A 26,956-nucleotide genomic window follows, 5' to 3' on the forward strand; every position below is an offset into this window, starting at 1 on the left:
GAGGACCGGACTGCCGCAGTGGCAACCTCAGTGAAATTAACCCGAAGTCCGGACTGAGGGAGCTCTGGCACTTTTGCGAGGAAGGGGTGGGGAGGTGACACGGTGAGAATTGCTTTAAATATTCACTTTTCGCTGAAATCAAAGGCGGCGGCAACAGCGACGGAGCGGCAGCGGCTCCCTGTGGCGGCTGCCGCAGCTATCGTTCTCCGGGATGGCAGCACGGAGACGTTTTTATCCGACACATCTTCCTCGTCCGCACTGCGGTTAAAAATGTTTTCAGTACTTGGTTATTCATAGTGCGGGGTTTAAACCTCTCCAAGCACTAAGCTTCCTGACTTCAGCCTCCATGGTAACGAACACGAATTAACAGAAATACGGTGCTAGAGGCTTCGTATTTCTCTCCACAGCGGGTGAATTTCCCCCTCGCCTCCCGCCAAAGGTGAATGTGACGTGTGGACGAGGAGGGTGAAGCAACGCCCGATCTAGAGGAAGCCGACTACCTCACACGCTCGCTGAGAGGAAAGCCGTTTATCGGGCCGCGGGGAGCTGAAGGGCGAGTACGAAAAGCCGCGGCGCGGGACGCCTCCCCTGCCTGCAGCCGCTGGAGGCCGCTGCCTGCTCGGTCCCGCACTACCCAGCCGCCACCGAGTAGCCGACATGGCGGCGCTACGGCTGCCGTAACGTCCTGTGACGCGCCCCGCCGCTCCGATGACGCTCCAGTCCGGTAGCAACGGCCATTGGCCGCCTCCCGTGATCACCTGTGGGTCCCGTTCCCTCAGTAGCTCGCCAGCTGACTGGGGCACCGCGACAGGCCACGCCGCCAGGCGGGAGGACCCTGGAGCCACTCGAGCGAAGCGATTGGGGGAGACAGCTGCCACTCCCCAGCCTCCCCGCCCTGTTCGCCACCGGGCGGGCACCAAGGAGCCCCGCCCCCGCCGCTGTACCGTGGTTCGGGCTTCGCCGCGTCGGGATGAGCCGCGTTTCCCCATGGAGACCAAACGGGCCGAGATCCCCAGCAGCGTCTTGGACGACCTGTGCAGGTAGCGGAGCGGCGGAGGCCCCGTCCCGTGGCTCCGCGGGCTGTCTGCTGCGGGGGCGGAGTGGAGGCCGTCCCCCCGCCCAGCGCGATCGGGCCGCTGGGCCAGCGTGGCCTGGGTTGCTCGGGGCTGCTGAAATCGCTCCGTGGGCTGGCGGGACTCCAGGGGGGGAGCGGGGCGGCCCGGGGGAAGGGGCGGTGCCGGTAGTCCCGCCGCGGCCGGGGAGCGGAAGGAAGGGGCTCGGTGCGGCTACCCCTGTGCCTGTGCGCGGCTGCACCCGCCCCCCTCACGGCTTCGTGGCCGAAGGCGCCGCCTCCCGACGGCAGCTGCGCTGGCGGGGCGGGAAGGCCGCCCAACGGCACGACCTGACGTAGAGCTGAATCGGCGGAGGGGAAGAGGCTGCGCGTGGGAGCAAGGTCGGAACGTGCATTTTGGGTTTTTCTTACGGGCTTCAGCAGCTCATGCTGGTTGGCCGAGGGAGGCAAAACTGTGTCGGCGGTGTTTGCGCGGGTGAAAGAGCATTTAGAAGCATATGGTCGGTATGACGTGTGCAGTGATGAACTGATGTGATACTTGCCGTTTGAAAGTTAGGTTTCACTTAGCAGGGGTAGGAGGAAGTATCTTCTGCCGATTTAACTCTGGTGGAAGAGGCTGTTGCAGTGAGACAGAAAAAGAAGAGCCAAAGAAATACCCTTCAGTGGGAAGCTGTCCTCTTCTACTTGTTGGTCCTTTCAGAGTGAATGGTTTGCTTTTCTTGTCCCAAAGACTACACATTTAAATTTTTGTAAAACGTGGATTCTGTTTTCTTTGGGGAGGGAGAAGGTGCTTTTTCCTTGCACGATCCCATCCCCTGGTCATGTGTAGTGTAGCCATTTGAACTTTTAAATTTATCTGTCATCCCATAATTTGATGCTACAAACTGGATGTGATGTTATACATGAAACAACCCTTCAGTCTTACCACCTCGAAAGGACCGCTTCTGAAGTATTTATATATAGGAGGGAAAGGTTACAAGAGATGAAAGGTAGTCCACTTACTGGAATTAGTGTTTTCAAATGAGTGAAAATGCTTTGAAATGAGAATACCACAGGAAGCTAGAACTGCTCAGCTCAGCAGCCTTTTGTTATGCATCTAATGCAAGAGTCAGAGTTTGAAATGCACAAGTAAATGTTCAGTTCTCTAAGTCTGGCCTCTGAAGCGTATTTGTGTTTCTATTGTATCTCCTTTGGGCTCCCTACAGACGGATGGAACTTGTTTAGATGCCTGCTTACGTATGAAGCATGATTTAAGACTTCTTCAGAAAATCTAGAGGGCAGTCACAATGTTTATAAAACTGAAATAGCCTATTAGCGTTGTTCCTGTGGGGTGGCTGATGAAAGGGCACAAGTAATTGGATCTTATGGTGTTACAGGCTCAGTCCCACTGTCCTACTGTGTTCATCTGAGGTCCTGTTGTTTTCTACTTTTGAAATTGTGTTTTGTCTTATAATTGAATGAATGTAGTCATGTGGTTTTAACAACATAAAAGCCTTACAGTGGTTGTTCAGAGGCTTGTAGTTACCATCTGTCTTGCACTTCACCTTATTCTAATTCACTTTGTTAACTTTCATGAGAGCTAACAGATCAGCCCTGCTTCAAATATGCTGCGTTGCTTGGATGTGGACAGACAGCTGAAAGGAGCAGAGAGCTCAGATTTTCTTGTGGGAGAGGAAGGAATCTGGTGTGCACTGGAGGAGTGACAGGGCCTGATAGGTCTTGCCTCGAGAGAGTAGACAAAGTATTAAATAAATGGTGCTGTGCTTCAGGTGGTTGGCTATAAATCTGTCGCTTCTCATGTTCTTCAATCTAGATATGATATAGTGGAAATTCTGGTAGAAATTGCCAAGCATTTTTTTGTGCTCACTTATTCAGAGGATTTGAATACTTTCTAGCACAACCTATGCTTTAGTTTTCTATTTAATTATTTGTTAAAATTCTGCCAGCAACTAAAACTGCAGTACTAAAATAATTATAATTTCAGTATAACAGATTTGGAAAGTTATAGGACCCAAAGGAATCTTTTAAATCTGTATCTTTTAAAGTGAACTGTAGCAGTGTGAGCTGCAAATCTAAGTAACTATTGGTGAATTTTTATGAGATAGCAAACGTTCACATTACTCTTCCTAAGCTAAACAATAAACAAATCTATTTTCAAGTAAAGATTGCTAAGTGATTTGAGGTGTGGATTTGTTTTTTTTATGTGTGTATGTATTTGAAAACCAAAAAGCAAAGTTAAATCTTAGTTGTCCATTGAACAGAACTATTGATTTTATTTATATATTGAGGGCATTAGAGTATCTGTCATGCTTCCACACTTTGTCTTTGGACAGGAATATTTTCCTTTGTCCTGAAGCACAAGGCCTGGATTCTCTCCTAGTTGAGAGTTTATGTATGCAGGAGATGCAATCACCATCGCTTCTCATGGTATATGCCATTTTACATAATTGATACATTTCCTTATGACAGAAAGACCACTGTGAGCTGGTGCTAATTCCATCAACATAATGAATTGCTGAATTAAAATGTGTTTGGATTTTACTTTCAGCTGAACCACTTTCTTTAGATTCCTCACAGGGGTTTCTGTGTAGGCAGAGGCTCAGGGAGGTTCCATACAGAGGCTACTTGGAGAGGCTTGTGTTTAGGTCCTCAGATCACTTGCAGCTGTTCCAACTAATTCAGCTAATTACTCTAAATAATAATTCCACTGCTTGGGACAGCTACAGCTGTTTTAGTGCCTGCAGGTTATTCTCATGGCTGTTGCTAGCTCCAAAGGCATATAAAGGTATGTCTTTAGGGGTGTATGTGGTGGTGTTTTGTTGTTGGTTTGTTTGCGTCGAGCCAGATAGGCTAAAAAAACCCACAAACCCAAACAAACAAAAAACACATACCTCCGACAACAAAAAACCTACAACAAAACCTAGCAAAACAACAACAAAAAGCAAAACAAACAAACAAAAACCCCAGCCACATAAAATACCCTCCAAAACCCAAACACAAAACCAACCAAACAAAAAAACCACAACAACAACAAAAACCAAAAACAAACAAAAAACCCCACCAAAACCTACTGCTGTGTTACTTTTACCACATAAATTATTTTGGTTTTGCAATTGTGAGTTAAAGCTTCCAAGTTTTTAGTTGCTGCACAGGATGGCTGGATTTCTTGCTGTAGTAATCAATTTCAACCTTGACAAATGCTGTTCAATTGTATAGTTAATTTGGCTATGACTCCAAATTTTTACTATCTTTAGTCAGTGAAAGCAACTCAGTTTTGAGACAAGATAACTTTTAGGAGCGTCTTCATTATGTTCTTAAATTGGGTTGGTGATGTCTTGTTACTAAATGGGCTAGTGCTTTTACAAAGTTTCGCTTGTGCTACTTGTATGATCATCTATTTTTGCTGAGGGTGAAGTTTGGCTATTTAGTAGCAACTGTAGCTTTCACTATCCGGTTAAGTTTGTAATTGCATATAGGAAACTTTATATATCTCTTTCTTCTGTGGGAGATAAAAAAAATCCAAAACTAACCAACTCTGCAGGTGCAGTGTGTACTTGCGTATGTTCTCATATATGAATCTTAGTGTCTTCCCATGCTGTGAGAAGTGGAATATGTAATAGTTTCATATAGGCTATACCTAAACTTAAATGTAGAATTTTTAATGCTTGTTAGTAAAAATTTTCTTGCATGTTGGCGTTATTAAATCAAGTACATTGGGTGAAATGCTTTCAGGACCTGGGCTTTGTCCTGTGGACATCAACATATAAAGTTACCTGCTGTAATGGGTATGTTCAGACTCAAATGTTCATAGCTGATGTCACAGAATCTAATACTGAAATTATACAGCACTGAAACCTGTACTAGCGAATCAGTGTAAACTAGCTCTTAAAAAAACCTTTAAAAAACCCCCCCAAAAAACAAACCACAACTTTTCCCAAGAGTATAAAATAACAAGTAGGCTTTTATATTCAGTGATACAGTTCTGTGTGAGAATTGAGCAGAAGTGATAATGGCAGTGGTGGTTATTGTTAAATGCATTCATTGCACAACCATTCTCTTAAGCATGACAATAAGGTTAAAAATACTAGTCTAATGCACTTTCATTCAACTTTTTTTTTTTTTCCCTTCCAAGCTCTCACACTTTTTCCCTGCTAGTAAACTAAATTAAGAGACTTCTACACTTAGAATTTGTATTCAGAGAGTAAAATGTTACACCTTCATTCTTATTCAGAGAGCAAAATATTTTTTGGCAGCGTGTGAAAACAAGTTGAAAGCTAAAGCCAGCTATGTAATGTCTTCAAACATTTGTTGAGTTTCTAGGCTGTTTTAGAATCACGCAATGCCAATATGCAATTTCTTCTAGTTCTGGTAAGTTATTGTGTGTTTAAGCTTCAGTAGTAGGACCGCTCTGATCCCTTCTGCTAAATAAATCACATATATCTACATTTTTTTTTTGTCATGCTGTGTTGTGCTACTGAGTTGTTTTTAACTGCATAAATAAGTGGAGGTACTGAGTTTTAATGTAGGTTTTTGAGCTTCTTGGTGCTCTCTTTCTACTATAAGCAAGTACTGTTACCCCATCTTTTGCCTTCAGGACTGTGGTGGGTTAACCTTGGCCAGCAGCCAGATGCCCACTCAGCCACTCATTGCCCCTCTTCAGTGTGGTGTGGGAGAAAATAGAATGGAAAATCTTGTGGCTCAGGATGAGAGAGGAAGGTTGCTTACCAATTAAGATCATGGGCAAACAGATGTGATTTATGGAAAAATAATTTAGTTTGTTGCCAAATAAAACAGATTTGGATAGAGAAACAAAGACAGGAAAAATTAAACAACAGCTTTCCTACATCCCTGTTTTCCCCAGGTTCAACTTCACCCCTTCTTTCATGACTCCTCTACTTCGTTTCCCCTGAGCAGCACATGGGGATGGGGAATGGTGGTTGTGGTCACTCCGTAACACTTTGTTGCTTCTGTTCCTTCCTCTTCATGCTTTGCCCCTGCTCCAGCATGGGTTCAGTCCTGTGGGCTGACGTTCCTTCAGGAAATATCCATCTGCTCCAGCATGGGATCTTCTACAGACCGCACTGTGGATATCTGCTCTGCCATGGAACACCTTTTCTCCCTCCTTTTTCTCTGACCTTGGGGTTTGTGCTGCTGCTTCATGTTCTCTCTTCCTCTGCTGGCCTGACATATTCAACCACTGTCAATCAACACCCCCAGGTCCTTTTCCTCCAGGCAGCTTTCCAGTCACTCTTCCCCAGGCCTGTAGCGCTGCCTGGGGTTGTTGTGACCCAAGTGCAGGACCCGGCACTTGGCCTTGTTGAACCTCATGCAGTTTGCCTCAGCCCAACCATCCAACCAGTCCACATCCCTCTGTGGAGCCTTCTTACCCTCCAGCAGATCAACACTCAGACCCAATTTGGTGTCATCTGCAAACTTACTGAGGGTGCACTCAATCCCCTCATCCAGATCATTGATAAAGAGATTAAACAGAACTGGCCCCAATACTGAGCCCTGGGGAACACCACTCTGGATTTTACTCCATTCACCACAACTCTTTGGGCCCAGCCATCCAGCCAGTTCTTTATCCATCGCAGAGTACACCCATCCAGGCCATGAGCTGCAGCTTCTCCAGGAGAATGCTGTGGGAAACAGTGTTATATAAGGTCATGGTCAGTTACAAAAAGGGGGGCTGGCCAGGGGGGCAGTCTCTTTCTTTCTGACTGCTGGAGGGTGGGACAGTCCAGGATACTCTCTGTTCTCCCTTGGCTGTGTGGTTCAGTGCTATTGTACTTTGCGTGTGAGCTGCTGTCTGGGACATCAGGGAGGTTTCAGTGCCAGCTGCAGTCAGGAATCTACAGTTGCTGCTTCAGAGGAGTTGTTTGCTTGGAAAAGGCAAATGGCAATACTGGATTTACCACATGATGAGAGATTTTGCTGTGTACTCCATGCTTTGTATATTGTTATTGTTTATTTGTTTGGGCTTATTTTTGCATTTTTTGGTGGTTCTATTAAACTGTTCCTGTCCCATCACACTGAGTTTTGCGTTTTGTTTCGTAATTCTCCTCCCTATCCCACTGGGGTGGGGTGAGTGAGCAGCATGTGGTTTTAGGGCTGGGGCTAAACCGAGACACATGTGTGCTTGTGAACCTGAAGGGTGTCAAGTGTGTGCTTGCACTCACCACCTTCTGCTTCTGCCAGCTGAAGAAGAGGAGTTTGCAGTTTGTGCTTGTGTATTGTGAATCCGGTATATAGGTGCTGTTGAAGGCAGCACCTGTCTGTGGCAGCCGAAGGGAGAGTGGCAGCTGCGTCCCTCAGCTTGGGCAGGACCCCAGGGCATGGGGCTGGCCACACTGCCTAGGCATGAGGCAGTCCTTGGCCACAGTGGCTGAAAGGGGCAGCCATTTTTGACACCTTTGAACAATTTATACTTGTCAAAATTCAACTAAAGATGTCTTATGTATTTCTGTTTCTGACAATGATATTACGCGCTTTTGGAATTTTCCCAGTCATGCTCAAGACTTGAATGTAAAAGATCTTTGTCCAACGATTTAAGCTCAATGGAGTGGATGACCTTAAATTGCTAAGAAGAAAAATTCTGTTCTGGATCTAACAAATAAATAAGTAAAGCTGCTTCTGCTTGAGTACAATAAGCTGTTACGCAGTCCTGCTTACACTTCTCTGGGGCTCTCTATATGTGTGCCAGTAGCTGAGCTAAAGCATAAAGTAGACTTGAAAAATAAACCAATTGTCCATGTTCTATTTCAGATTGAGAAAGTTAATAGGATCATATAGAATTTTAAAACCTGCTTAAATTAGTAGGTTGCTGTAGTTTTAAGTGAGAATACATAGCCTTGTTAACTTGTGTCCAGAAAAAAAAGCGTTGACTTCTGTTATCAGAGTTTACAGATGTTCTTTACTGAGCATGTAAAAATACATGCTTTCTTGTAATATAGCTATTTATGTAGGATGTCCTCACCGTTCCTGTTTTCACAACAGTTATTTTACTTAGTTTGTTTTAATTGGCTTTTATGAAAGAACATCATGATCTATTCCCTTTCTTGACTTTAAAAATTGTATTTTACTTTGATGTGAAAACCTTTTGCTGTCCAGACCACCTGAAAGACCAGTGGTCTGTTGCTCTGTGCTAGTGGTTCAGAAATTCTACTGTTGCAATGCATTTTTGTTCTTAGATTTGTCCAACCTGGTATATTTGGCTAATCTTACTCTTCAATCTTCCCTGACAGCCGATTTATTTTACACATTCCGAGTGAAGAAAGAGACAATGCAATCAGAGTGTGTTTTCAGATTGAACTTGCCCATTGGTTTTACTTGGATTTCTACATGCAAAACACACCAGGATTACCTCAGTGTGGGATAAGAGACTTCGCTAAAGCTGATATCCTTTTTAATACTGTGATTGTTTTCAGTCTCAGTGAATGAAGAGCAAACAATGTTGTTAATAAAATTTCATACTTGCAGCAGCAAAATATCAGTTCATGTGTTAGTGATTAGAAGTATCATTAGGTATGTGATTTTATCTGTTAATTGCTTTCATAATTCTGTAGCATCTACAAAAGAGATGTTTCTCAGACTGCTAAAGAACTGTGGAAAACAGGTAATTTCTGATCATTGAGGATTTTTGCTAATGCTTGCACTTTGGCAGACTAGGTGGTTTACAAAGGTGAGCTGTTGGAGCTTTTCTTTCCTTATGTTAATACCTTTCCAAGTAAAAGTAACATAAATGTTAATGTAGCTGGAGGTGCTATATGTTTCCCCCATGGACAGTGGTATGTATTTGTTGGAAGCACTGTCAGTTGCTCCAAGGAACGGTTCTGTTGGTAGGAGAGAGATGCATTTTTACTGAATCCATATGGTTGGCTGCTTTTTTACATTGCTTACAAGGGCTGCTGGAATGTACACAATCTAGTCCTCGTTGGAGGAAAAGCTCATGACTATTATCCAGCAAGCCATTTTAGTTTTGACTTCTTATCATATGTTCTTGATGTGGGATTGGAATATTGCTTCTAACTTTCATAATAATATTATCTATGGTTTCACTGCACAACATACTTCTCTGTTAGTTTGATAACAGATTTACTTTGAAACACTACAGCTTTTATTTCAACATCAAACGGTAAAAATATGACAAATTACTCTTGCTTGATATTATACAGTTATACAGTTATTTTTTTGTTTCTTTTAGGTATGTTTTTAATTATAAATGTATCTTCAGACAAACAGAATTATTCCACTAATTGTAGGCAATGCAGAAAAAATACAATCTAATAAATGTTATTTGTTCATTACATTTGTCCCTCTCCACCTCATGTTTGCCAGAAGTATTAGTTCTGCTGCAGTGTCATATTTTTAAGTACTCTGCTATGGAATGTCTTTTATTGGTAGTATAATTTTGAATGTAATATATTAACACTTTTATTAAGGACTTCTGGATTTGTTTTCAAGGTTTTAGAGTTACATAAATTGTTCATGTTTTCTTTGCATTGTGAGTTTTACTAGAACCTAGATTTCTGTAACTTGATGCCATTAAAATAGGGGGTTTTGCATACTAAATACTTAAATACAGGTTCTGTACTGCAGTCTAACAAATTGTTGTGGGAAAAAGTTATTTCCACTTACTTCAAGGAGGAGACTGGTATTTCAGTCTGTCACTTCAAAATGAAAAAAAATGTGATTAAGATAATACATATTCAAAATAACTGTTGTGTGGATTTTTCAAAATCAGCTGAGACCTTCTTTCAAACAAACAGCTATGTTCTGTCTTTTTTTCTTTTTTTTTCCCTTTTTTTTTTTTTTTTTTTTTTAGAACTACCAATTTACTTGATTAATTTTGACCTTTTGTGTTTGGTAACAGATTATTCATAATATTTTTTACTTCCAACAGAATGTATCCTGAAAGCGCTTAGAAGAGGGAGTGTGGTTATTGTAAACATTGAATTTTCTGTGCCTGCATGTGATTTGAAACTGGATGCTTATGTTTATTTTCCTTAACAAGATGCTGTACTCTTCAGTCACTGCCCTTTTTTACTGCCTCAAGGTGAAGATGTACAGAAGGTTCTAGAGGAATGGAAAGAATACAAAATGGGAGTGCCAACCTATGGTGCAATAATTCTTGATGAGACACTTGAAAATGTAAGTATGGAAATAGTTGTGAAAGGCTAGGGGGAAGGATGGCATATGCTGGCAGAAGTAATCTTTTTGTTGTTTATATTTTTCATCTGGTGAGGAAAAACAAACAAAACAAACAAAAAACAAAACAAACCAAAAAGCGGTGCTTCAGATTCACAAAGACCTGAAAATTACTTGACACTGAGTTTGTACAAAAATATAATATAGGAAACAGTAAAGACATTTCTGCTTCCTTTCCTGCTCAGGTTTGTTATTTTTATTCTGAGTTGCATGATTCTGTAAAAAATTTTGCAGTTCTTTTTAGAATACAGAAAGCATAATGGGTTCTTTCCTCCAGGATAAACGATCATTTTGGAGAAGCAGGGAACAGTGAAAGGAAGACATTTAAAAGACATTGGTTAGAATAGTGGGTGTTTAACAGTTGCATTCTTGTGTATTTTGCAGGTTCTTTTGGTTCAGGGCTATTTAGCAAAGTCTGGTTGGGGATTTCCAAAAGGGAAAGTAAACAAAGAAGAGGCTCCTCATGACTGTGCTGCTAGAGAGGTAAGTTATATTTGATTCCCTTAAATTTAAGCTAAATAAATGAAATTTCACTGAGAGCAGGTTATATGCGTTTAATGAAAAGACATTTTACTTAGGTTATCTTTGTTGAAATCAAGTAAATAAATAGTCACTTCTTGCAGGAGTCTTCTACTGTAGCTTCTAGTTATTTTCTGAATTCCAGAGTGGTAATCAAGGGTGCGGTTAGGTAATTTAAAAATCACTCTTTGATGTTTGTAATTGTTTTGCACTAGCTTGCTAAGTTAAGTGAGTACTGTTTTTAAAGTTCTCTACTGAATTACCGATTTACTTTTAAGTATTCCTTTCGGTGCTTGGGAAATATTAGTACTTTGTGGCTTGTGGAATATTTATTTCAAGTATCAACAGAACTGTAAAAAGGTAGAAGAATGGGATTTAGCATCTGTAGACTGGGCAATGTAAAAAGACTAAAGAGTTGAGTTGGAGATTGTAGAAGATTATGTAAAAGTTGTGAAGAACTTTTATATTGTTCAGTGGTGCAGGAACAAGGATCAACGTATATGGGAAATAAAATCTAAAAAGTAAAATAATCTGTGGGATTTATTGGTACTGGATACCTAAGTATACAGTGAAGATGCATATTAAGAATAGCCTGTAAAAATATACTACTGAATGTTCATGTAACATAATACATCCAGAATTTTTGAGAGAAAGAATAAAGATGAGGGAAAGTAGCAAGATGCATTCGTTTTCTTCATGGCTGGACTGAATCAGTATCTTAGAAATAATGGACTTTTTCTTTTAAATATATCTGTCAAAGAGACATGAATGAAAAATTCCATATTTCTGATTCCCTGGTGGTGCTTTCCATATCACTCATAAATTTAATATGGATGTTAGATCTTAACATTGCATTATTATGCGATGGGCACAGATGAAATACACTTTCGTGTTAGCAGTTACTGATCTGTGAGTGTAGAGCATTATTTATGTAGTATTGGATGGCTTACCAAAGAGTAAAACACCTGATCTACAAATGCAGTGGGCTGTCACTGCAGTACTCAAGGGCTGGGGAAAGATGAGCAGAGACTTAATAAGGGTAACTTGATTATTCAATGCATATCTCTTTCCCTGTCCCACATAAATAGTTTGCTAAGTGAAACTTTTACAAGTCAGATTCTTTTAGGGCTGGTGTAAAAGACTGAACTGAAGGGAGAGAAGACCATAAAAATATATTGACCACAGCACAAAGGGACAGGACAAATTAGGCGTAACTGCTTCAGGAAGGGATGACGTGAAGTATGCCTTCCTTTTTGCTTCAATTTAGGCTAGCAAAAGCATTAAAGTCAGCACAATTGTACTGGGGAAAATATTTTTACTTTTTTACTTTTTTTTTTTTTAATTGGAGAATTGATTTAGATTATAATAGTGAACAACACTGGTGCTATGATCTTTTTCCATAAAGGTAGATTGTAGTTGTGCATAAACTAGCAGGTTCTTCATGGCTTGCATGTGGCCAGGAATTGACATGTCTCTAATATCTGTGCATAAATCTTTTAACTGCTTTTACTGGAGTCAGCGCAGATCTAAAACCATAAACTGCATCTGTATAAGGTATAATTGAACAAATCTTCACTGTGCAATGCCTACACAGTGCAGTAGTGTTTCAGAAGCTGATGAAAACAAAACCATACTAAATGGATGATTCTTTCGGTAAAAGGAGTTTCTACAATAAATTCACTTAAATAATTTGGAAAGATCATTTAAGAAGGGCAAACATTCATATTAGCAGTAACTATGGAGGAGAAGTATTATCTTCTTTTGAGACAGTGTGTGGTCATTTTTTGTGGGATTTTGTGTGGTTTTTCTTGGTGTGTGTGGTTTTTGGTTTGTGTTTTGTTTGTTTATTTTCCTTTTTTTTTGTTTATTTTTTTTCCCTAAGGTCTGTTGTTCTTAATGTAGTTAGATGGGAGGATTTAAGAGGGGTTGTACATTCTGATTTGAAGATTGACTGATCAGTTATTTGCTTTGTATTAAACACCTTTTTCATGTTTGTGCTTAATTTCCTTTGCATTTTCAAAAATTTACAACCACTTTGATGATACCAATGAATTCACTGGTATTTTGCATAAGGTATTTTGAGTATTTCTTGCTATTATTTTATATACAATTATTTGGTTCTATTTTTCATTACATACATGCAGGAGCTGGTATTTGAGAAGGTTGAGTTTAGATTGGGTATTAGGAAGAGGTTCTTGACCCAGAGGGTGGTAGAGTACTGGAACAGGCTCCCCAGAGATGCAGTCAGGAGATTTTTGAGAACTAGGAAATTTCTAAAAAAGAGTATTTACTTAGCAAGCTTGGAGACATGATGTGATTTAAGCCTTTAGGTGTGTTTGACATGAATCTTCTTATGTTACAAACCTTGTATACTTGAGAGTAGTGTCAGAAGCAAATATTTTGAAGTAGGGCATTGAGTAGCCTGATCTAGTGCAATGTGTCCCTGTCCATGTCAGGGGAGTGGACTAGATGATCTTTGACAGTCCCTTGCAACCCAAACCATTCTGTGAACTATGATCCTTCAGTGCAGACATAGACCATAAAATATGCAAAAAAACCCGTTCTTTTCAAATATCGTCGTCTTTCTAGTAATCTCCAGCAGGTATAATACTATTTTTTCTTTAGAGTAGCTGATAATGCAGTTTTAAGTTTGTCAGTGTGAATGTGCCCTTGAACTTTGTAGTAGAAGTTTTGCTAGCATATTGCTGGATTTTGTTATGAATGTAAAAATGGCTGTGTGTATTGGGGGTAAAAGGATAGTTGAGAGAGAAGAAAAATAGATGTGCAAATAAAATTTGCTGGAATTTACAGATGTCTTTACTCCCCAAGTAATAGTTTTTGCTGTGAATAAGATTTCCATGCACCCAGCAGCATGTAGGAGCAGCCAGAGTCTCTCCATCCCTATTAACAAATTGCTACATGAAGGTGTAATAGAGTTGTTTCAACTTTTATTACAGGTCTGTCTGTCTTAGAGAAATGTAAAGCACATAAGATCATAATACTTTGCCTATTATTGAACTTACATTTATGGGTAAAGGCTTGTTTTTCCCAGCAGTGGCCTGTTTTCCTGGATAGATCTGAAAAAAAGTCATTTCTTCCCTTGTTCTGATAGTTTCAGAAGGGATAAATCTGAATACCTGTACTGATTTTTATCTGTGTGCTTCTCAGGTGTTTGAAGAAACTGGCTTTGACATTAAAGATTATATCTGCAAAGAAGAATACATTGAGCTGCGAATTAATGATCAATTAGCACGGCTGTACATCATTCCAGGAGTTCCTAAGAACACAAAATTCAACCCCAAAACCAGAAGGGAAATTCGGGTATGTGTTATTTTATTTCAATCTGTACTAACCTTGCTATGGAGGTTGATTTTTAAAGCTAATAGTCTGTAAAATAATGAAACTAGCAAGCATGATGAATGCCTCAAATACTATTTACAAATGGCCTCTCTTCACTGTAGGGTCTTGTCAACTTCTTGCAGCATTGCAGCAAAGACTGATTCTTGACCATCTGTCTGATGTCTCCATTGATAATGAAAACAATATTAGTACATGCTGTCAAACTATAATTCTCCTGTTCTCTTAGGTGGTATATGTGTTAATAATTTTCCATTATTCCTAGTTATAGATGCATGTTTACCTATATGATCTTCTGAAGATGTAGTTATTAATTGGTGATATACAAAAGCCTACATATCAGAAGGAGAAAACAAGGATTGTGTTCTGTTTTTCATGGCTAATGCCATCCAGACTTAAAGAACAGCATGTTTTGAGGAGAAGGTTGGGAAGGGGACGCTAAATGGGAACTGTTTTGGATGGTTTGTATGCCATCAGGCTTTTAAAAAGTATTGTGAAAGGGAGAAACTATGACTGAGGTAGTAGGCTTGTTGGAAACCTTGTTTCTGATACCCATAATCTTTGAAGTTTTAATATCTTTCTTGTATTGCAATTCAGTTTAGAACAGCTGTCCCCATATTTTCATGTAGATGGTGCCACTGAATAAGGCATTGGGTTTTATAAATAGGAAAAGGTACTTGTAGTTGACTAGACAGGATTGCATTAGAGACTCGTTTTTCAAAGTACCAAGTAGAAGAGGATGAACTTTGAGGTTTTTTAAAATATACCGTAAATACCCACTTTGTATAACAGAACTTCATCATATCCAGGCAGATTTCACTTACCATGACAGATTTTTGTCTCGATGAAGCACTGTCTTCATCTGACCTAATACAAATGAGCATGCCATTTTTGTATTTCCTGTAGAGCTGTATTGAAAACCTGTTCTGTTTGTAACTTCCTTCCATAATATGCATCTTATCTGGACCTGGGGTTTTGGGGTTAGATTCTGCAATAGAAAAGCTGATGTGGGATCTTCTGCACTGTGTATGTTGCAAATTCCGCATTTCATCCCCCATTCTGCAAAGTATACCGTTTTAATAGTTGAAGTGATAATGTATAAATTATAACACAAATCCTAGCCTTTACCTATGTTTTTTTCTTTTATAACAAAAACTGAAACTTACTCTGCAAACTAAATGCATTTCTTTTGGATAATTTTTGAACTAGTATTGGTGGTCTAGTTTTGATGACATTTTAAGAAAAATCGCAAGAATAGTAGTGCCTTTGAAAGTTATTTAAAGATTCTACCTTTATTTATAGCATTCAGTGTGCCATGGGTTGGATGTATTTTGAAACACTTGTTCAGAATTTAGTTGCTGGAACATATAATATTTTAGGTGCCATATCTTGCAATGAATATGTACTGTACCATCTGTTACTCTGTAGATGCAGTCAGAAGAATGATCCCATTGTTAATTAACCTTTGTGGAAAACCCTGTTGTTCGTTAAAGTCTTCCATTGTAATTTTTCATTAAGGGAAATAATTGCATTTGATACACATTTGTAACATTCTGTAAGGCTACAGTAGAGCGTATTTTGATTCCATTTCTTGTTTTTCTAGAACATTGAGTGGTTTTCCATTGACAAATTACCATGCCACAGAAATGATATGACTCCAAAGTCCAAGCTGGGTTTGGCACCTAACAAATTTTTTATGGCAATTCCCTTTATCAGGTATGTTTGAGGTGAGGCAAAGGCTAGGCCAGTGCCTTTCAGAAGAGTTCAATTTCTTTAGATTTGTTTTAGTAAGTAGATCCTGCTTGCACACAGGCCATTGAGGGAATGGATTTCACGAAGGAATGGAGATTCCTCAGATAGCGACAATGGATTTTCATCTACAGGGAGCACACCCTCTAAACCCAACTTGGAAAAAGCTAGGTAAGAACCAGGTCAGTTTAACCCCATTGCATCCTTTGTATAAAACTCTGGTCATACAAGACTGCCTCTCCTTTCTCTTTGTCCAAGTATTTGTGTTCCAGTAACAGAATGGATAAATAAAATAAATAAATGGCAGGCATATCTTACAGGACTGTAAGTAGGATGAGAAGTTAATTAATGTCATGATATGTATGTTGTTTGGGTTTTTTTTTTTTTTGGTAAATTCTCACATGTGTGAGAAATGAGATAAATTCTTGAGTCCTGACTATGGCAACCCAAACAGCAGAAGCCAAAACAAGTAAACAAGTTTCAGTGCTTCAAGTTCAATGCTTTTGGCACTTACTCAGAGGAAAAATGGGACTCTATATAAAGTAGGACTGTAAAATACTGGCAGAATTAGCTAGATAGATAAAACATCTGGGATTCAGCAGGGAAACAAGTGCTGCTGGCTTTTGATTCAGCTGAGCCAAAAGCAATAAGAGCAAACTTTAAAACCTGTAGTCCCAAAGAAAAGGCTATGATCCAGTAATTTGAGTCAGGTTAGCATCAACACTAACAACAATTGGACCAGTGCTAACATGGACTTAGCCTGCTGTTTATGCAGAACACAAGTTTTCTACTAGCAGGCAAAACAATGCTGTGTGAATGCAGTGAGCATTATTAAAATTTCCACACTAGGTTACTTAAGCTTGTCTTCCGTGTTGTTCTCAAAAAGCAGAAAATTCTTTGATATTTCTCTTCTGCTATGAATAGGCTTGAAGTTCTATTGTGAACTGTTTATTTTCCCGTACTAGATCCAAAATTCGCTGTAGTCAGCAGGTGTTTACAGATGGCTTTTCAGGAGAACAGTGGGTGAAGCCAAAACAGCCACAGAAGCCATATAATAATCCTGAGATGTCTGAAATGTTGAAAATAAAGGTAGGTAGTTTTTTAGGCAAAGATATGCATCTGGACTATTGTTGTGGTTTAACCCCACCTGGCAACCAAACCCCAGGCAGCTGCTGGTGGGATGGAGGAGAGAACTGGAAGGGTAACAGTGAGAAAACTCATGGTTTGAGATAAAGATAGTTTAATAGGTAAAGCAAAAGCTGTTCACGCAAGCGAAGCAAAATAAGGGATTCATTCATCACTTCCCACGGGCGGGTGGGTGTTCAGCCATCTCCAGGAAGGCCAGGCTCCATCACATGTAACAATTACTTAGGAAGACAAACACCATCACTTGGAATGTCCCCCCCTTCCTCCTTCTTCCCACAACTTTATATACTGAGCATGATGTCACATGGTACAGAATATCCCTTTGGTCAGTTGGGGTCAACTGTTCTGGCTGTGTCTCCTCCCAGCCTACTCACTGGTGGGGTTGTGTGAGGAGCAGAAATGGCGTTGACTCTGTGTAAGCCCTGCTCAGCAATAACTAAAACATCCTGGTGTTATTGACACTATTTCCAGCACAAATCTAAGGCATAGCCCCATGCCAGCTACTGTGAAGAAAATTAACTCTGTCCCTGCTGAATCCAGGACAACTATTTAAAACAGATGTCTTTGTTCAAAAAGGTTCTTCTCTGGAACAGAAATATTGAATTTTATCACCATAGCACACAAAAGTACAAACACATTAAAAAAAAAAAAAATCTAGGGGATTCCCAGATTCACCAGACATTAGTGGTGGTGAGTATCAGGTGGTAGTTGTGTTGTTTCAGGTGTAGATAGCTGTTACTACCCATCATTTTGGTGTTCTTCATGTACCATTTTGAAATATTTTGGATACCACTCACTAATACTCATCAATGTATGGGAGTGAACTGAACTGAACTTCTTGTCTAATACAGTGTGTAACAGTGCAAGAGAGACTCACTAGTAGCTGGTGACTTTTTGTAACTTGGGTGCATGTGTGGTTAATTTCAGTGTGTTTGTCTATAAAATATACCATTCACATGGTTTGAAGTTATTTGGAGGAAAGTTCTAGCTAGTAGGTAGCAATGATGTTCAATGCTGTCATCTAACCTCTTCTCTTTACTACATTTTGGACATAATGGCAGAGTCAGAGCTTGAGAAGCAATGGCAAAAAGCAGTGTCAAGATAGTTCCAGCCAAAAGAAGCGAACAAATGGAGTACACAGTCAACCAGTTAAGCAAAACCATGCCTTGGTAAGAAACACACAGTGACTCTCATTAACAGCTTCCAGTAATGCTTAACAAATATCCAGGCCAGTGTTGCACTGAGAGAAAGTAGAGTGTGTATCTATCAAAAGTTTATTTCATCGGAATATTTGCTATGTATTTGTAGAAATATGACACTTCTTACCTCATATGCATATACATCAATAGACAAGCCTACTAAACTTCACAAAGTTTGCATTTTGGAAGGAAGTCTTGTTTTCAGCAGTTTAAAATTTGCCAGCTGTTTCAGTAGACAGTCCTGCAGCTTTCCAGGTTCCTGTCAGGTAATAGGCTGCTGTAGTGTGTCTTGATAAGTCAATGTAGTACATTTCTTATTTATTAATGTATTGTAAACATGGAGTTTTGTTATGCAACAGATGCAGAGTGGTAATGCATGTGCTTATTAATTTTGTTATCTCTAGCAAAATTATTGAGATGGAGATTTATTATTTTTCTGGCATAAAAGTTATAATTTTTTAATCATATAACAGGACTACAGCAGTTTGTAAATTTCAGTATGACATTCTTGGTTTGTTACCTTTCCTTGCAGTAACTAGTTGTCCCCACAGTTTTGCTGGCTAGGAGAAGGCTCACTGAGATATCTCTAATTTTTTAATGTAATATCTTGATTTTTTTTTTTCTCCACTGTACTTTACCCCTCTCCAATTCTGCTATTTTGACTCATGTACATCAGCGAGCCCCAGCTCTCTGTGCAGCTCAGCTGTCTTGTCCAGGCTTCAGATATCATTGTTTCCTGGCTGTTAACTGGACTTTTCACTTTTTGGCTTGAGGTTATTACCTTCTCTGTTTTTCATGTAAAAGTGCAGAAACCATGAACTCTCATCCTGTAAAATCCTCCCTGTAGCAAGAAATAATTGGATATATTCAGGTCTAACAGCAGAAGAATGAAAAGTCAAATAATTGATTGCCCAGATATTCAGCTATATAAAAGAAACTGTAACAGGAATCTGTAGGATCTTGGTGGAAACAAGTGGAACTGTTAATACTCCACATTTACTTCGTAGGCTTTTTACAGACTTTGCTAAATACTTCTGTGGTGTTTTGTTTGCATATTGTCAGTCTTTTGAAGTTTAAATATTTTATGACCTAGTGATAATTTTCTAGCATAATTTGGAAGCCAGAGAACTCTTAATTCTCACAGAGTGCAAAGGACCATACTTTTCTCTGTATTTCTATACTTAGAGCAGCATACCTGGGGCTAAAACTTAGTTTTTTTCCCTGGAGAGTTCTAAGTTTATGTGTCTAATGCATGTTAATTTAATTGTCAGTAGCTGTGTGTTTGCAAATACTTTCTCCTTGCTTTTTGGGAAAAGGATTGAAGAATGGCGTTATGTATGTGCAACTTTGATTCCAAACCACCCTATGCAAGACCTTGCCCACTTAAAACATTCAGAAAACACTCAAAATTTTTCCCTATAAACCTGCATTTTAAAAATGATTTGTTGACTCTTAAAAGGCTGCGTGATTCTGAAAGACTTGTGGAGTTGAAGCATGATTACTAGATAAAGTAACATGATAGAATTCATGCTGAGTTATAAGTAAAATAATTCAAACATCAGGAGGTATGTCAAAGCAAGTATAGCCAGCATGCCTTTTAGCTGATGCTTAAGCCTTACCTGCAAGAACTAGAATGCCATTTCTTTATGAAGTGTATAATGTGGTCATTCTCTTAACCAGAAATGTGAAAAAAGGCTTAATCCAAGAAGACTTCAAGATAACTTTGAAACAGGCAAGTGCAGTCTGATATTTACATGCATTGTCACACATTACAGGCTGAAAGCACCTAAATAATAATGGCTGAGGGCTTTTCCTTGTATGCCAACCTATCAAATGCTCTAAAGCTGTATTTTTAGAAGCCTGAGTTATTTTTTTTATTTGGTTGACTACATGTCTGCTTCATGTTGGTTTTGCAATTCTTCTATTTAATTATTAAACCTGTCAGATTATAGCAGGTGGCTGAGTAGAAAGTACCTGAAAGCTGGTTTAAGAAAATAGCATCTGAGTCAACACAGTGCTGGTAACCAAGTGTTGGTTCAAGGCTTTCTGTCCTCTAGTAATAATATGCGGTTGCTATTAGAGTACTCTGTAGAGTTCACACAGTTCTTTACTTACTGCTGAGGAGATAGCACTATATTTTTTTCCTCGTTATTAATAAATTAATTGCAAAACAGCACCTGTGTGTAAAACTGGCTGTTGAAAGTGTCCCCAGATTGCTGTGACTTAAGATATGCTCTGGCCATTAGACGACTTTTAAATATGGCTGTTTGAGTTATCTTCTTCTGTTTATTACCAGACTTACAGATTTTGTCATAAATATTAATGAATGTACATTTGAGGTGTGGCTTTGTATTGTTATTGATTTTCTTATTGATAAGTATCTATTTAAAATTTGTTTCATGCGTTTTTCTTTTTAAGCAGATGCAGCGTATGATCTGTGTTGCTCCAGTGAAGACCCACTGCCAGACCATGTAGAAGGACAGTCTGTGGCATGCAATGGCCATTACAAATTTGCTTTCTCATCAAGAGCTTTCTTGAGTTTCAAGTTTGACCATGATGCCATAATGAAAAGTTTTGACCTCTGACAGAAAGCTTATTAGGAACAAAAATCAGACTTGCCTGTTGCAATTGAGGGAGTTTCTTATCCAGCCTTACTCTTTCTCAGGAGTTTTTTTGTTTTATTTGTTTGTTTTTAAATGCAATGCAGGGACTGACTGATGATTTGGAAGGGTTTGTTCTCTTTGTGGTATGGAAGTGGCATAATCAAATGTTGCACTTTAAATGCAGTATAGCCTTTGTCCACAAAAATACCTTTCCAGTGTTCAGTTCACTTGTTCCTGGCTGTGCATTAGAGGGCATTTTTTTTTTTAAACTTGCTGTGTGTTTTGTAGAATGTCATTGACTTTTATTTTTTTTTAACTCTTGGGGTATACCAGATTGCTGAACTTTTAACTGCTCTGGTGTAAATTATTTGACTTGTTAGTCATTATTGTGTAGTACATTGCAATATTATGGCAGTGGCAATGAAACTGATTTCTCAGAGAACTCCTCAGTCTGCCCTAGAAATTTTGAAACCCAAGTTGCACATTTCAAACTTAGCCTCAGCCAGTCATCCTTTCCCTTTCCTGGTTGCTTGCCCAAAATATCTTCCTATCTTCCCTCCTTCATACTGATAGTTTTTCTTGGCAGGTGATCTGCAGTACTTGGAGTCAAGTCTATACCATTTTGACTTCTTGCACCTACTCTGCCTGTCTTCGGTGGGGATACACAAACTGGGTAGAACTTAGTCATGCCAAGAGTCTAGCTTCAAATCTTATGCACTGTCCCCAGCTGGGTAGGAGGAAGTTGCCAAGTTTTGTGTTATACCAGTTGCAGCTGCTTTCAAAAAAGAAAAGCTTAAACTTTGTGAAAGGTTACTTGTGTAGAATTTATACTGAATGTAAATAAGCCTCTGCAGATCTTGCTGAGGAGGAAGGCAGGTGCATGGGTAACAGTCATTGTGTGACACTAAACAGCTTAATCAGGATTGCAATAACTATTCTAAGGGTGTCCAGTGTTGTATTTTCTGCTGTTGTCCTCAGATCTCTTGCATAGTGTATGCTCTGTATATATCCAGTAGTACTGAATTGCACTTGAGTTAGCATTTAAATGATGTAGCCTCAGTCATTTTCAGCTACGACACTTTCGTAGTAAAAATATCAAAGATTTGTGGGGGAGGAGGGAACAAACAAAAAACCAGTAAGAGTTTGAAGTGACAAACTGTTAACTGTTAATTCACCTTCATGATTCAAGTTAAGGGGTTTTGAATGTGTGCTTTGCAGTTGAGAGAAATGCACTTGAACTCACTTGTCCCAGCAGCTTGTGGTAGCAAGCATGTTGTTCCAGATTTACAAATGGACTTTCTCCAAAACAAAGGTGACTTCACTGGTTGAGTGAACTATGCCCTTGTCTCATCACAGTGTATGTTCATACACTGAGTCTTTATGCAACTTGTATGTCATCTAAAACCAAAATCCTGGTCTTCCTTCAACTACCCTACTTCATCTGCCCTACTTGATCTTTTACCTAGTGCTTTTCCTCAGAAGTAGCTTTAGAACTATCTCTTTATTTATTACCTGCCCAGCACCAGGTGATTAGTGGCTCTAACGCTGTAACAATCTTGGTGATAGAATGCTGGAGTTCTGTGCCAGTCAAAAGGAGAAGCAGACTGCAGCATTTCCTCCTTCTGGAGGACAAGAGTCCTGAGGGCCTTGTCTGTCAAGACCAAATTGTGAAATAGCTTAATCTATCTTTGTCTCACCTCATTTTCTTAAAAAAATTAAAAAAAAAAAAAATCCAAAGGTTGTTCAAAACAGTTCAAAACAGTAAATGGTGAAAAGACAGTAACTGAGGAGGTGGCATAATGCTGGAGGAGGTTGTGTTATTCAACTTCAGGTGAAAAATGAATCTTTAGTTACTTCTTTAGTGCAAGTAGTTGATTTCCCAGCAAAAGTGCCTTTACACATAGTGAGGCAGAAGTTTGTATTCATATCCTGAGGCTGCTACTGCCTGTGGAGTTAACAATACTCTCCTAAGGCATGATTAAGTACCAGGCTGTGGAAATCTTTTATAACTGTATTTTTTCTGAAAAGTCAACTTATATTTCTTCTAGTGCTCTGTGAATTAAGGGGGATATTGATGAAACAGTGAACATGGAGCTTCTGTCAACTGTTTGGGAAATCATGTCACAGACAGTGGAAGCCTTTAGAACAGAGCAAGCGTGTTCTATGAACAGGAGATGCTGGCTGCCCTCTATATTCACTGGGTCAGTCTTCTTCTTAGTGGAAGTTTGGTTCAGTGTAATATAAATTGGTTGCTTCATTAAGCAGCCCAAAGTGGGGCTTATACATATGTCATTATTTTAGTAAATCTAGCCTTAATGTGAGTTGCAAATAAATGTGATAAATATGCAATAACTTTCTTCTTTGTATAAGGGTACTGTTCCTTGTAGTAGCGTTGCTTTCTCAGTATGCTTTCTAAACAACCAAGTGTGGTGGCATGTGTTCTACCTTACGGGTTCCATCATGCCCTGCATTGTGAACATTATGAATTGTTTACTCTTGTTTATGGTTTCATTTCACTATTGTTTTATAATTAATATGTTTCTAAGTTTAGACGTACAGTTTACATTAGCTTCTGTAAAACAGTGATGAAATAACAAGTGACATACAGAATTTAGTTCCATGAGTTTTTATTTCATGGGAGCTAGACACAGAGCAATGAGTAACTGTTTGCTTGTCAGACGTAAGAGCTGATGTCAAGATACTTGAAAAACAAACATTGCTCAATTTATGCTTAATGCTAAAGTAAGTCAGAATGCTTGCCTGTAAGGGGTTATTCAGATTATAAATAGTTATTCTATGTCCTCGAAATTAAAGAACTCATGGAAGAAACTAACTTTTATCAAAATAAAACTAAAATGTGTGGGTGCTGGCAATGTCTTACTAGTTTGCATTTTCTAGTACTACATAAATCCCTGCTTTAGTGTGAGATTTTTAGCATCTTTTCTTCACAGAATGCTCTAAACTTTGAGTTTGGATTGAAGAGTGATCTGCCTAATTGAATGATGTATGTTCTGTGCTGGAATGATACTGACTTCAGCTCCTTGATGTACATGCATGCTTTTGAAAGCACCTGCGTCTTACATAGTTGGAAGTCTGGGAACAGTGGTACTGGGATGAAGATGAGACCTAGCCTGATTTATTGCACAATGTATCTTTTTAACACAATGTAATTTTTTTAGGCCAAACTTGTGTAAGTAATTTCTAATAAAAGTTTGGGCCCAGTCTCTGTTCCAGGCTTCTGTGCTGTGTTCCAACCTTCCTCCTCTGTCCTGGAAAGGTGATGGAACAGCTCTATGATTTGATTTGGTGAACTGAGAACAATACTTAGGGAGTTTTTTCTTCATCTACTTGTGCCTGTTATAAACCTAACAGTTCCTTTGAAAAGCAAGGCAGGCCTCTATAGCCTGGCTATTCCTAGCAGGCTTGCTCTCAGATTGTCATTTCAGGTAAGAACTTATTTTTTTCCAACTTTCCCTTATTGTAGAAGAGCTGCTTTTGTTGATCTGTAGTTTATAGCAGCACTCATGTCATTCTATTGTGAAGAATGAGAGTCTACATTAAGAATCCAAGCTCTAGTATCCCGTGGTGCAAGATGGCACTGCTGCTCCATGGGGGACTGGCTGACCAGCTGTTGGGTCAGTGGGCTGTTTAATCCTCAGCGACCTGCTTTTTATAAATTCTGAGCAACAGAGCTGTTTTTTTTTTTTTTTTCCAAAGGTGAAGTCAGGTCCCTTCATCTTTTAAATTAGGATGTTGTATTCTAAATGTATTGGGAAGGTCAAAACTATTGAGAACTGGTAGAATAGCCTCTCTTGTTGATTTAAGATCAGTTTATTTAGAGACATTGTCTTGCACTGTAAGTGTTAAATAACCTGGTGCTTATACATGACTTCATAATTTCAGATTCCTTTGGTTATTACGGTATTTCAGCTTTTGAAACAACCAAAATAATTTAAGATGTGGGAGATTTCTACAAACTAACTGAAGGTGCTTTTACAGTAAATGAGGCTCAGAAGTGTCACTACTCTTGCATAATAGGTTTTTGTTCTTATGCATTTATAGCAATAGTGTAGTTCAAGAATGAAGGTAGGCTAAGTGCTGGTATTTGCACTGTTCTTAATCCTGTACATGAGCACTGATAGATGCAGTAGGACTTGTGCTGTGTGTGCATTTCACTGTTTCAAGCAGATTGTGAACTTATAAGGAAGACAATATATGTAGCAATTACATTGGCCATATTTATTGAAGATCATAGAAGAGGAAGTATTCTGGATTAGCAGTAGTACATTAAATACTTGGGTTTTAACTTGTCTTTTCACTTGAAAATGTTAGGTTAAGATAGACGAACTTCTTGTATAGATTCAAATTTACAGAAACCCTTATATTTAAATTTTTATTAGCTCCAGAATACTTCTGGAATTGTCTTCAATTCATCCTTCACTACTCATAGGAAAAAGAAGAGAGCTTACTTTTAGGTAATCAGAAAATTCCACAGGGTACAAAATATTTAACCCTGAATAGGTCCACTATGAAATTTACTAAAAACACCAAGTATTTTGTCATTGTTAAATATTGTTGATCTAGCTTCTAGTCTCCATTATGGGCTACAGTTCAGTTCTTTTAAGATAAGGATTACAGCTCATGGAGCATTAATCATTTTAAAACAAGGCATTTGCAGCTTTTTAAGAATATGGATCCTGCAACAACACACTTCCCACTGTGAGAAACACTTTGCAAGGTTTTTTAAGCACATTTGACCAAAATTACAAAGCTAAGGAGATGAACTATTTGTATCTTACTGGTTTGGTATGTGTTTTTGTTATGCAGTGTAAGTATGCAAAACTGCATGATTAAGAGCTCTCAGCAAATATGTCTCAAGCCTATGCCTAGAACAGGATTCTTAAGTAACTTAACTTTACTATGTCTGCCTGGCACTGCAGTGTGTGAAAGCTGTACTTCAGCCCTGAGGAGCAGTTTAATTGGGTTTGCAAGGCACTTTGACATGTAAAAGCAAAACTGACTACAAAGGAAGTTGGACTTCGTTCATTAATTTTGGCATAATGCTAGATTGCTGTACGTGTTCTGGGACTCAGGCTGACTCGGGTATTGGTGCCCAAAGATAACACTTCTCTGTGCAGCATTGCATGCCTTGCAGAAAATAGGGAACCAGTGTTTTACTATATGGCTCTTGCATGAAGGTTTATGTCTTCCACCTGTTTGTTTGAAGCTCAAGAACTTTATCTGTTTTCTTCACTGGTATGTAAGTAGCATATCGGTGCTAAATAAGTAGAAAGTACATACAGGTAATAAGGTTAAGACCATGTAAAGTTACAGATTTTATTCCCATTTCCATTATGTTATCCTGAAGAAAGTTTGTGTCAGTCAACTCTTCTATTTTAGTAAATAAAATCTGTAACTGCCTGTAACATCTGTTGTACTGATGATTGTGATTTTATTATTCATTGATTCAGAAGCTGAAGCACACCATTTAAGAGGCTATGATTAAATTGACTTTTTTCCTATACTGTAATTTTTCTTTGCAAAATTAAATGATTTTATGTATAAACTCACTTAAGTACTGAAGTATGAATATAAGTATTGCTGATCAGTGTGAAATGGAAATCCTGTGGTGCTGGTAGAGATTATTCTTTCACTGTAGAATGTTTAAATTTTATCCTAAGGCAGTCAGCAGCACTAATTATATACAGTGAGTGGAAGAAGGATTACTTTTTAAAGTCAATTGTACAAGTGGACAGGGGCCCATCCAACACAACAGGAAACAAAAAATTTAAAAGGTGTCAGAGGTACTGAAGAAATGAAGTATGTGAACTTCAACCAGTGCTTTCAAAGTACTTCTGAAATCGTGTTGTTGTTGTGGGGGTTTTTTGGTTGGTTGGTTTTGTGTGTGTGTGTGTGTGTGTGTGTGTCTATAACTTGTCATTAAAAGAACTGGATGTGTGGAAACAGTTTCATATGTGCCATTCTATTTCTATAAAGCATTCATTGAAGCTGTGGAGAGTTTGTGGCAAGTACTAATGTTCCGGAGCTCAGCTAAAACCTGTGATCAGATCTTCAGTGAGTTCTTATGAACTTTTCCTGTCCTT

The 26,956-nt window shown here is 39.0% G+C and overlaps 1 protein-coding gene across 5 annotated transcripts; it reads left to right on the plus strand.

Moving 5' to 3' along the window:
* Positions 1-804: 804 nt before the first annotated feature.
* On the plus strand, positions 805-26,422 carry DCP2 (decapping mRNA 2). Of its 5 annotated transcripts, none has more exons than XM_071802563.1 (11): positions 805-1,040; positions 8,317-8,468; positions 10,095-10,222; positions 10,664-10,762; positions 13,967-14,119; positions 15,759-15,871; positions 15,968-16,075; positions 16,870-16,993; positions 18,112-18,219; positions 19,930-19,981; positions 20,668-26,422. In XM_071802563.1, exons 1-11 carry the CDS (start codon positions 988-990, stop codon positions 20,832-20,834), a joined length of 1,257 nt encoding a protein of 418 aa, XP_071658664.1. In that variant the 5' UTR covers positions 805-987; the 3' UTR covers positions 20,835-26,422. The 5 variants fall into 5 exon arrangements, with proteins under 5 accessions (XP_071658664.1, XP_071658665.1, XP_071658666.1 ...); XM_065860527.2 differs by having other exon boundaries at positions 808-1,040; positions 20,671-26,422; XM_071802566.1 differs by lacking the exon at positions 805-1,040 and adding an exon at positions 1,355-1,453.
* The last annotated feature ends 534 nt before the right edge of the window (positions 26,423-26,956 follow it).

This window comes from Patagioenas fasciata, chromosome Z (assembly GCF_037038585.1).
Source record: "Patagioenas fasciata isolate bPatFas1 chromosome Z, bPatFas1.hap1, whole genome shotgun sequence".
Classification (NCBI taxonomy): Eukaryota; Metazoa; Chordata; class Aves; order Columbiformes; family Columbidae; genus Patagioenas; species Patagioenas fasciata.